Below are 12,415 nucleotides of genomic sequence, written 5' to 3'. Positions count from 1 at the left end.
CTTCATTATGTCCACAGTAAGGATACTTATTTTGTGACTGCTCGTTTCTCTCAGCACTGTTTTAAATCTAGAACCTCTGAAACAATTCTTGGATGCTTTCACAATCTTTCTTACTTAGAATTGCTATAGTCTACTTCATCTCCTCTTTAGCTTTGACAGATAGACATAAAATGTTGCTCCTGGTGTGTCTGTGCAAAATGTCACTACGATAAGAGCAGCTGGCAGGTGTCCAATGATGGACAGGTCAAGTGGCTTTTATAGCATGCCCTACTGGGTATGGATATACAATGGCATATCAGCTGAGCATTATGTGTGCTTTGATATCAGCTGATCTGTAGGTTTTGTAGCCAAGCTGTTTTATGTGCACACAACAAATCAGAAACCCTCTGGTACCAATTGTTTTTTAAATATTACTAAGCAAATGTTTAGAGAATATGGTTACATGTACTGTATTTCAAGAAAAAAAGACTATTTGAGAAGGAACACTTTTTCTTTTTTTTTTCTCAGAGTATTGCATCTCACATAAACTTCTGACATTTTGATCTGGTCAGTTAAATGGCAGCGGTGGGTGTTAATCACTTTCATCTGGTTTGGTGGTAATGAAATTAATAACAGGTTCACTAGAGGGGCAACAGAAGACAACCCCAAAATCAGGAATGGCTTTACAGATGGAGACCCGCTGACATTTTTCCCTCTTCATTTTTTCTGCATGTTTTTTGAGTAATTTTGCTTTTGGCTAGGCTCAGTGTCACTACTGGTGTCATGAGGTGATACCTGGACCCCTGCATGGGTTGCACACGTGGTCCAACTCCTTCAGTATGGCACATCAATACATGTCATTACCAGAAGGTTTGCTGGTAACAGAACAGTCTTAAGAACATAGAGGTGAGTCCTGGATACAGGCAGTTACTCTAGGAAAGCTGGACAGGGCTGTAGAAGGCTAACCCATCAGCAGGACCAGTATCTGTGTAAGGAAGAACAAGATGAGCACTACCAGAGATACAAAATGACCTCCAGCTGGCTGCTGGTGTCAGTGTCTCTGACCGAACAATTAGAAACACCGGGCCTTATAAGGTCATGAGGGAGAGCTGACATCCTCACGTGGGGCATGTGGACTCTGTCTGCCACACTGGAGCCATTTACTATACAGGGTGGGCCATTTATATGGATGCACCGTAATAACATGGGAATGGTTGGTGATGTTAAAGTCCTGTTTGTGGAACATTAGTATATGTGAGGGGGCAAACTCCTCAAGATGGGTGGTGACCATGGTGGCCATTTAGAAGTCGGCCATCTTGGATACAACTTTTGTTTTTTCAATAGGAAGAGGGCCATGTGACACATCAAACTTATTGGTAATGTCACAAGAAAAACAATGGTGTGCTTGGTTTCAACATAACTTTATTCCTTCATGAGTTATTTACAAGTTTCTGACCACTTATAAAATGTGTTCAATGTGCTGCCCATTGTGTTGGATTGTCAATGCAACCCTCTTCTCCCACTCTTCACACACTGATAGCAACACCGCAGGAGAAATGTCAGCACAGGCATCCAGTATCCGTAGTTTCAGGTGCTGCACATCTTGTATCTTCACACCATAGACAATTGCCTTCAGATGACCCCAAAGATAAAAGTCTAAGGGGGTCAGATCGGGAGACATGGGGGCCATTCAACTGGCCCACGACGACCAATCCACTTTCCAGGAAACTGTTCATCTAGGAATGCTTGGACCTGGCACCCATAATGTGGTGGTGCATCATCTTGCTGGAAAAACTCAGGGAACGTGCCAGCTTCAGTGCATAAAGAGGGAAACACATCATCATGTAGCAATTTCAAATATCCAGTGGCCTTGAGGTTACCATTGATGAAGAATGGACCCACTATCGTTGTACCATATATACCACACCAAACCATCACTTTTGTTGGTCCAACAGTCTTGTAGGGATCCATCCAATGTGGGTTAGCGTCAGACCAATAGCGGTGGTTTTGTTTGTTAACTTCACCATTCACATAAAAGTTTGCCTCATCACTGAACAAAATCTTCTGCATGAACTGAGGGTCCTGTTCCAATTTTTGTTTTGCCCATTCTGCAAATTCTGTGCGCCGATCTGGGTCATCCTCGTTGAGATGCTGCAGTAGCTGGAGTTTGTAAGGGTGCCATTTGTGAGTAGCTAATATCCACCGAAGGGATGTTTGACTAATGCCACTCTCCAGTGACATGCGGCGAGTGCTACGCTGTGGGCTCTTGCTGAATGAAACTAGGACAGCCTCTGATGTTTCTTCATTAGTGACGGTTTTCTTGCGTCCACATTTTGGCAAATCCAACACTGAACCAGTTTCACGAAACTTAGCAAGCAGTTTGCTAACTGTAGCATGGGAGATGGGTGGTCTCGTAGGGTGTCTTGCATTGAAATCTGCTGCAATGACCCGGTTACTGCGTTCACCAGATATCAACACAATTTCGATCCGTTCCTCACGTGTTAACCTCTTCGACATGTCAATGGCTGCGAACAAAGAGAAACTTGTAAATAACTCACGAAAGAATAAAGTTACGTTGAAACCAAGCACACCATTGTTTTTCTTGTGACATTACCAATAAGTTTGATGTGTCACATGGCCCTCTTCCTATGGGGGGGAAAAAAACAAAAGTTGTATCCAAGATGGCCGACTTCTAAATGGCCACCATGGTCACCACCCATCTTGAGAAGTTTGCCCCCTCACATATACTAATGTGCCACAAACAGGACTTTAATATCACCAACCATTCCCATGTTATTACAGTGTATCCATATAAATGGCCCACCCTGTAGATTACCAGAACTGGTGCTTTGGGGTTTTTACAGATTCCCATGTAGGTTCCCATGTGGCAGATGTTAAAAGGAATTGGAGAAGCCATGGAGAACATTATGCTGCCTGTAACATTGGTCAACACGACTGGTTTAATGGTAGGTCAGTAATGGTCTGTAGAGGCATATCCATGGAGGGATGCATAGAACTCTACAGGCTAGGCAAGGACACCGTGATTACCTTTAGGTATCAGGTTGAAACTCTTGGACTCATTGTCACTGGTATAGTGGGTCCTGGGTTCCTCCTGGTTCATGACAATGCCCAGCCTCATGTGGGGAGAATATGCTGGAAGTTCGTGGAAAATTAAGGAATTTATTCCTTTGACTGTCCCCACACTTGCATGACTTAAATCAAACATAATACCTCTGAGCATGTGGAGGCTATACAAACTGCTGAGTGCCATTCTGAGTTACTGCAATAAAATTTCAGCCTGCGGCATCGTTGTTTTTTTTGTTTTGTTTTTTTCACTTTAATTTTTGGGGTGTTTTTAAATTCAGCCCTCTGTACTTTCATTGCCATCAAACAATGTGGTAACCTTTCATTCATAATACATTATTTATTCCACATCAGTGGAGATATCCACATGGCTTCTTTTCCCATTGAGATCTGAGGTGTTTTCAAAGTTTTTTGAGCACTGCATTTTCTCTTTACATAGTATTTGCTGCATGTAAAACCTTTTCAGTCATGTAGCTCAGATTTAATTTTCTCCCATCATTCCTGCTCACAGGGAAGCACTTCCTGCGTGCCGCCCAAATGAACATGAACTTTGCTGCTTGGGGCCGTTTGATGATGAGCATCCTGCCTCCTTGCAACTCACTGGAGCCCATGAGCCCTCCATTAGCAGTGCCCAGTACTACATCAGCTCTTTCACCAGCACAGTAAGGCTCTGTGTTGTGACCCAGAAATATCTCTTTGTGACATCTATGAAAGAGTGAAATAATAAGTTGTTTGCTTTAGGCTGTTTTTCTGCTCATATTATCAGACTGGACAGATTAACTTGACTGGAAGGCTGAATCTAATGTTATCACTGGACTGTATTTGGAGTGGTTGTGTAATGTTATTGAAGGTTATAAAAATGTGTGATTCTATATTTTCTTGCTCTCCAAAAAAACCCTGTGCAGACATACAAGAAAAATTAGTGGGGGGAAAAATACACAGCAACAAAAACTTACACTACAGAAAGAATACATACATGATTGTTGGTAGTTTGTTTTTGCAAGGGTCATTTGACCAATTGAATGAGAAAATGCTCATAGATGTTATAAAGAGAATTTAATTAAGATTTCATTTAAAAAAAAAAAATGAATATAGTGCCAAATCACAACAACAGTCGCCCCCAATAAGGACCTTACAATAATAGAGAGGAAACCCCATTAATCAGATTTAAATTTAAAATTCCATGCCTCCTTCTAGCCCGCTAATGTGTTTCTCTCTCTTTGTTGTTGAAAAAATGTAAAATTAAGTCTCCATCTCCTAATAAATAAGTGTTTCTAAAGCCGTAGGTAGTACGAGATTTGCTCCATTAGTCAGATTTCCCAAAGTCTATCCAACCACATGTGATAAGTTGGAGTGTCGGCCTTCAGCCGTCTAATTGTAATGCATGTAATTGCTGCCACCAATAATCTTCTTTAGCCAAATTTTGGTGAGCGCACAGAAAACGTTCTTCCAATATCTAACTCTGCACATGGCCAGAATATATGTATGCAAGTCCCAGTATGTGTACCACATTTTCTCCAGCATGTATTAGTGGCGTGGGCCGTTCCATTTGAATTCTCTCCAAGAGTTTGAGCTTGTTACCCTGTGTGCTCCGTTGCAGATTTCCTTTTTACTTGTAATGTAGTATTTGCAGTTATAAATTTCTCACCCCCATTTTCTCTGTAACTTTTTCCCACTCCTCGTGTCACATTAAGACATTTCTTAATTTTAAATAGCAGAAGAAGTCTATTGCTGATGTTAAGCTCATCTTTTATCTGTTTAAAAGATTTGATGCTATCCTTATGAGGTTGGTATACCTTAATCAGGATTTATTCAGCTCATGAATGGAATTGTTTTGGGCAATCCAAAAGAATCATGTCGCATTTTACTCATACATTTAGATATAATTCAAATATATTTATATACTTAAAGCACTCTGCCTCACATCATGTATGCCTTTGACTGTGGGAGGAAGCCCTCACAGACACATGGGGAGCATGCAGGCTCCACACAGACGGAGATGGGTCTACTTTAGATTAAGTACCGCTTGTAATATAGACCTGTTTTCGGGTTTGATCTGATTTCTGTTGTATTAATATGAGACAAATTTAATATTTTTTTTTATATTTAATATTTTTCTTTTTTCTAATGGCTCGCCCTTTTTGTTTATTGAAGTTTGTATCATTTTTAATTATTTATTTGTCAGTTTCTTAATTCAAGACAATAACTGCAGAATGGTACAGTGTAATAAACTATATTTTGTTCTGGTTTATTTAAGAGAACCTGAAGTAATGAGTCTGAATTTTGCTGAAGAACCACCAGGCAGATCTCCACATTCCATAAGAAAGAACAGTAAAAACTCCCCACTGGTAAGCTTCCCGTCTGCGTGACAAATGAATACAAACACTAGATGCATTTGTAACGTGTTTAACAAAATAACTAAACTAATCATCTATGGTCCGAGGAGGCAACTGATTAGTCCAGTTTGTTACCAGGAATATTCAAAAAGTTATGGATGATTTGAATGAAAATGGTTACAGTACTGGTGCATGGTTCGATTCAGATGTGACAACCTTTTGGAGTTAATCCAGTTCTGGATCCAGGAATTTATGGAAAAAATATTTAGTATTGTGAGAGATGAGAAAATCTGAACTTTGGCGTCATATCTTTACAAATAGATATCAAATTGAAGTAATAAAAACTGAAACGTATTATCATAATGTTTTCTAGAAAGTATCCTAAAGTAATCAGGGTTGGGATCAGTCTCTTTTGAATTCATGGATGGTGTGGAGGGAATTTACAGCTTTGGCTCGCATACTGCTCTTGTTTTTCTGTAAGGATTCACTTTCTGTCAGTTCATCTATTTTCTGTTTTGCTAAAAAAAAAAAAAAAAAAACAGTCTTCCAATGAGAACAAGAGTCCAAAGCCAAAGAGACAACCGTCTGTTCTTCCACCTACACTGTAAGTCATACTGATTTATTTTTTTTTCTTAATGTTTGTGAATTTGTTAGGTTTGATTAGACAGTTTTCGGGTACTCCAGATCACCAACCCAAGATTTTATTTCCTTCTGTGAAATAGGATAAGTAAAAATAAACCACACTTAACTTCCTGTGGTTCCAGTTCTAAAGTAATATACATCTAAAGGTTCTGTGTCGATATGTGTAGATATTCTGTGTAGATGAAATATTTGAAGATGTTCGTTTGGGATCCAAACGGAAGGTTCACGTCTCAGTAACATAAATGTTTGAAGTTTGCTTCTCTAGTTTCTGGTAACAAAGACACTGATTTTTATTTATTCATTTTTTTTTCTCTGAAATCAATGAAGGAATCTTTCAGGACATAAACATGTGCACTTTTGTATCCTCATGCAGGAAGGATAAAGGGCTTCAAATAGAAGACTTCAAGTGTATTTCAGTCCTAGGGAGAGGTCACTTTGGAAAGGTATACATTAAACTTACTTTCCTATATTTGTAAGGCAACAGTGGGACTGCAACATTTCATTAAACATGGAATACAATTTATATGCAACTATTGCAATGTAGTGATTGCAAATCTGAATTCAAATCTCAGTGACCTTGACCTCAAAGCTAAGGTCAGAGATCAAGTTTTTCTGAAAATCCTGTAAATCAAGAAGGAAGACACCTAGGATTTTCTAATTTATACCATGTGTGCATCTACTAAGCCACATTACTTCTGTTTCTTTTATTTGATGCAAGGTGCTGCTAGCAGAGTATAAGAGGTCAGGTAAAATGTATGCCATCAAAGCCCTGAAGAAAGGTGATATTGTGACACGTGATGAAGTTGACAGGTATGTAATCTCATCTCGTCTTCTCCAAAATGCTTTGACTCTAATGGATGGTGTCTTGGACATGTTCCCAGTGCTTGATGAAATTAAACCTTTTCTTTTCCACACCTAGTCTCCCTATATGCATGTCTACGTTCTTTATGTCCTTAGCTATTCCATTTTTTCTTTGCTAACCTTGTCCTTTGAAAACTGGTTGGGGATGAAGGAAGGGAGATGGGAAAAAAGACATGCTGTGTAAAAGAGCCAGAGATAATAATAATTACTAATGATTAAATGCAGAGAGGTGTATAAACACATAGTAAGTGAAGAGGAAACGCTCAGTGCATCATGGGAATCCCCCAGCAGTCTACGCCTATTGCAACATAACTAAGTGAGGATTGAGGGTCATCTGATCCAGCCCTAACTATATGCTTTATCAAAAAGGAAAGTTAGAAGCGTGATCTTAACAGTAGAGATAGTGTCTGTCTCCTGAATCTAAACTGGGAGCTGGGTCCATAGAAGAGGGGCCTGAAAGCTGAAGGCTCTGCCTCCTGTTCTACTTTTTAATATATTAGGAGGATTTAACAGGGAGCCAGTATGGATGAAATACGCTCTCTTTCCAGTCCGTGTCAGTACTCTTGCTGCAGCATTTTGGATCAACTGAAGTCTCCCATCTCTTTCAGATTGCATCTAATCGACCTGTATGCATCTTCCTCCACTCTACATCGTCCTCTGTTCCTCCCTCTTTAAAAGTAAAAAAAAAAAAAAAAAAAAAAAAAAAAAAATCAGTTAAGGGCTGTTCATGAATAAAACTAGTGCCTGTGTAACCCAGGTTATATTTTGTAGTTACAGTGTACAGATGCCTTCACAAGACAGTCAAAGTTATTGTTTTGAAAAGAAGCCAGCTAAAGGCTGATTCAGTGATTGTGATTGTGCCCATTACAAACTTGGCTGGGCAGAATATAGGGTTTAGCTTTCTCATCTAAATTACACGAGTGAGTGAGTGAGTGATGGATGCCAGTTGTGGCAGGGAATGAAAGAGAAAATAATAAAGTGAGTTTTAGACTATCGGTGCAGTGAAATTCTGTTAAAAGTTATCCTTCAGAGCGCAGTTTCAGGGTTTAAAGTTACTTTACTTTAGAGTTTGAGTAAATCTCTGCAATGGTTAAATGCAGGTGTAGGAATCTTGGGAATGCATTAATGTAAATGAATGCACACACAAAGAGAGCCAAACAAACATGCTTGTGTATGTGTGTCCCTCCTCCTGCACAGAATGGAGCAGTCTCTCTAGAGAACAACTTTTAGATAAAAGGCAAAATGTGAGAACTGCTCAACCACACAGCATCAGACTTTGCATGCACCCACCATTTGCAGATTAGGTGAACAGCTGTTGAGCTAGATGAAGAACAGACAAAAAGATTTATCAAATAGAATACAAATTATAATTTTAATGAGTGTTCCTGCATGCTGGAACGTTATCCCTTTCTCCCAGTTTGTTTTTTTCAGTGTCTCTTTGCTCGCCTCTCTTACCCTCACCCCCAGGTAGTCACAGCCGACCCTGGTTCTGTTGTAAAAGAGTAAAAGGAGATGTAAAAGTAATTAATGCTTTACAGAATGGAAAAGCTCCTTGACTGAATGGATAAGGACCTGAATTTTATAAGATAATTTAGGACTGACTAAAAGTGCCTCTCTCAAATATGTATCTCCACTCAGCAATGACAGGCTCCCTCCCAAGGTCATTGTATACAGCAAATATGTCATTGATCCTTAAAAAGGATAAAACCCCCTGACAAGTGTGGCTCTTATCGCACAATTGGCTTAATCGAGGTTGACAGCAAAACCTTCATCAAAATCCTGGTAAAAAGGCCTTTGTAGTTGGTGAGGGCTTGGAGGTCTCCACACCTGGTGGGGGTTGTTATCAATGAGGAAGCCGTCTGTCCTCCTCCTGTAGGCCTCCTTGGCCTGTTGGATACCTTCCTCAGGTTGGCTGTGGGAGCGCTGTACGTGGAACTGTCCCTCAGCCTGAAGGCTGAGTTACGAGTTCTGATCCGTGCCGGTACTTTACCCATCATCCAAGGTTTTCGGTTATGAAAAACAGATGGGTTTTAGTCATTATCACATTCGCCACACAACACTTAATACAGAAAAGGACAGAGTGAGTGCAGGTTTCCAGGTCCCGCTGTTCGAAGATGGAACAGGCTGTTAGATCAAAACAGTCCTGTAGCTGGAGGCGAGTGTCATCTGGCCATGTTTTAATGACCCAAGTGCTTGGAGGACTGAGGTGGATGTAGGTAGGGATAAGGAGCAAAGAGAGCAGGTCAGATTGTACTAGGCGGGGGAGGGGTGTTGCTCTGTAGGCCCATTTAATGTTACTGTACACATGGTCTAGTGTCCCGTCCCGGCAGTAGTAAATCTCTGATTGCAGCTCCTCCCATTTTGTTTATGAGGAATCTCACGTTTGGTGAGGAAGATGGATGGAGGTGGGGGTTGTGTTGTTGTTTTTGTAGCTCAATAGCCAGCCGACACAAAAAGGTGCACAGTATTTGGGAGCGCTTCACATCTGCATATTTCTGTCCCCATCTTTAATTACCATATATCAGTATGACGATGATTACTCTGACCTGTGACATCTAAAGATTGAACTGCAAGGGTCTGAATAGAGTTAAGACTGTTGGAAGGAGATGATGGGTATTAATATGTCACTTCTACCACTGTATCTGTGTGGTCATGTTCAGCCTCATGTGTGAAAAGAGGATCTTTGAAGTGATCAACTCCTCTCGTCATCCATTCTTGGTGAACCTGTACGGCTGTTTCCAGACTGCAGACCACGTGTGCTTTGTGATGGCCTACTCGCCCGGAGGAGACCTCATGACGCACATTCACAACAGCATCTTCAATGAGAGTCAGGCTCGGTGAGCTCATGTTTTTTCTGTAAAACCTGCCGCTACAATCCAGGATAGTGCTGTTATTTCTACCACTTCTCTGATTTTTAGGTTTTTCTCCTCGTGTGTGCTTTTGGGTCTAGAGTTTCTCCACAAAAACAAAATAGTTTACAGGTGAGTCCTTTCAAGGCAATTTATTACTATGTCCTCGTAACTATGAGCTGCATGTCAGGAGCATGAGGCATCATTTTTTCTGTTTGTGTCATTCAGAGACCTGAAGCTGGACAATCTGTTGATGGACGCAGATGGCTTTGTAAGGATAGCAGATTTTGGCTTGTGCAAAGAAGGTAAATAGATTTCAATTTTATTTTTTTGTTGAAAAATCAAACTGTGTGGTCTCTGTATCTTCAGTGCAGAAAGTCAAAGCTTTAGATTTTGTGTTTTGCCAGATTTCAGAACTCTATAGTGTTTGTGTCAAAGGCTATGAATGTACATGGATAGTTTGTAATTAATCACTCACACTTATATGCATGAACAGTACCAACTAAACAAGTATGTAATCAATCCCTGTCGTCACTCTGTGACACTTTACTGTGCATAGAAATGGGCCACGGGGATCGCACATCAACCTTTTGTGGCACACCAGAGTTCCTGGCTCCAGAGGTGCTGACAGACAGCAATTACACCCGCAGTGTGGACTGGTGGGGGCTGGGGGTCCTCGTCTATGAGATGCTGGTGGGGGAGGTCAGTGTAAACCATAGACTGTATATAAAGATGCACCGTGTCATAAGGTTGCAGGAAGAAAAAGGTTTGAATTTTTTGGGGCAATGTCCACCTTCACCTTCAGTGTCTGGTGTAGACCTTCCTACACATTTCCATTCATTATTGATCACTGCATTACTTTAAAGTAATCTTTACTCATTCCTCCATACAGAAGAGCTTAAACACTGATGTTACCTCACATTTCCTCACATGAAATCCTTTGTTAGTTCAATTAGCTTTTCCTGTTAGACTTTGCTGCCAAATTGCTAAATTCAATGCTCTATTAATGTTGAAAAATCATCCCAGCTCAGACAAACCAAAATTCCTATATTAAAACCATGTTTCAGAGATAGGATAAAGTCATGTTTAGACTTTATCCTAAAGCCAAAGTCTAAATATGACTTTGGCTTTAGGTCTGGAGGTAAACCAGGTCATCTACTAATTGGAAGGTTGGTGGGATGATCCCAGCTGGGAACATGAGTGTGTGTTGATAGAAAGCATTTTGGCGAAGAGAAAGTTCTTATATAAATGGATGAATGAGGACATTAAAGTAGGGAAAAAGGTGCTATATAAGAACCAGTCTATTTAGACCAAACATGAATTATTATTGTAGGGTCTTGATCTTACAATATAAAGCGCCTTGAGGCAACTCTTGTGATTTGGTGCTAAGTAAAAGAAAAAAAAATCTGAAAAGAAGTGAATGCTGGACTGTTTATGGACAACTAACAACCATTTGTATATACAAATGTTTATATAATTACAGTTAGGTCTGTACTTTGTTGGACAAGGGTACTATTGATAGTCTTGCCTCTCTACACCACCATATTGGATATTCGCATGAAAAAAAAAATCAACGTGAATTCAAAGTGTTACGAAGGCTTAACCAAATCCCAACAATCAGGTGACCCCCCAATGAGCAGCCACTTTGGTGACAGTGGGAAGGAAAAAGTCCCTTTAACAGAAAGAAACCCTCTGCAGAACCAGGCTTAGGGAGGGCCAGCAATGTGCTGCAACTGGTTGGGTTAAGGGGAGGAAGACAGGACAAAAGACATGCCATGGAGAAGAGTCAGAGATAAATAATACCCAACTATTAGATGCAGTGTGGTGTATAAATACACGGTAAGTGAAAAGGGATGAAAAAAGGAGCATTACTAAGGGTGGATTCAGGGTCACCTGATCCAGCCCTAACTGTAACCTTTGTCAAAAAGGAAAGTCTTAAGCCTAATCTTAAAAGTAGAGAGGTTGTCTGTCACCTGAACGCTGAAGGCTCTACCTCCCATACTACTTTTAAGTATCCTAGGAACTACAAGTAAGCCAGCAGTCTGAGGTCGAAGTGCCCTGTTGGGGTCATTAAGATAAGATGGGGCCTGATTATACAAGACCTTGTATGTGAGGGGAAGGATTTTGAATTAGATTCTGAATTTAACAGGAAGCCAATGAAGAGAAGCCAATGTAGCAGAAATATGCTCTCTTTCTAGTCCCTGTCAGTACTCTTGCTGCAGCATTTTGGATTAACTGAAGGACCTCCTGATGATAGTGAATTACAGTAGTCCAGCCTACAAATAATAAATGCATGAACTGGTTTTTCAGTGTCAGTCTGAGACAGGATATTTCTAATTTTAGAGATTTTGTGCAAATGGAATAAAGCAGTCCTACATATTTGTTTAATATGTGCATTGAAGGACATGTCCTGGTCAAAAAACGACTCCAAGATTTCTCACAGTGTTACTATCAAAGAACCCCATGGAACTCCATAAATAACCTCAGTGTGGAAAGAGGACTCTCCATTTACATGAACAAACTGGAATCTATTAGATATGATGCAAACCACTGCAGCGCAGTATCTGTAATACAGCATGCTCTAATCGCTCTAATAGGATATTATGGTCAACAGTATCGAACGCTGCACTGAGGTCTAGCAGGACAAGCACAGAGATGAGTCCA

The 12,415-nt window shown here is 40.3% G+C and overlaps 1 protein-coding gene across 1 annotated transcript in view; it reads left to right on the top strand.

Annotated features, from left to right (window-relative positions):
- Positions 1-12,415, top strand: part of pkn3 (protein kinase N3) — a 32,372-nt gene that overhangs the window by 15,132 nt on the left and 4,825 nt on the right. The window contains exons 11-19 of the mRNA XM_080875040.1: positions 3,575-3,725; positions 5,321-5,411; positions 5,942-6,003; positions 6,415-6,484; positions 6,760-6,851; positions 9,563-9,739; positions 9,821-9,883; positions 9,980-10,056; positions 10,311-10,453. Of these exons, the coding sequence (XP_080731166.1) occupies positions 3,575-3,725; positions 5,321-5,411; positions 5,942-6,003; positions 6,415-6,484; positions 6,760-6,851; positions 9,563-9,739; positions 9,821-9,883; positions 9,980-10,056; positions 10,311-10,453 (926 nt within the window). The remainder of the gene's footprint in view (positions 1-3,574; positions 3,726-5,320; positions 5,412-5,941; positions 6,004-6,414; positions 6,485-6,759; positions 6,852-9,562; positions 9,740-9,820; positions 9,884-9,979; positions 10,057-10,310; positions 10,454-12,415) is intronic.

Source organism: Rhamphochromis sp. 'chilingali' (genome assembly GCF_963969265.1).
Source record: "Rhamphochromis sp. 'chilingali' genome assembly, chromosome: 2".
Classification (NCBI taxonomy): Eukaryota; Metazoa; Chordata; class Actinopteri; order Cichliformes; family Cichlidae; genus Rhamphochromis; species Rhamphochromis sp. 'chilingali'.
The sequence above is the reverse complement of the archived record's forward strand: the minus strand, read 5'-3'. Positions and strand labels throughout refer to the sequence as shown.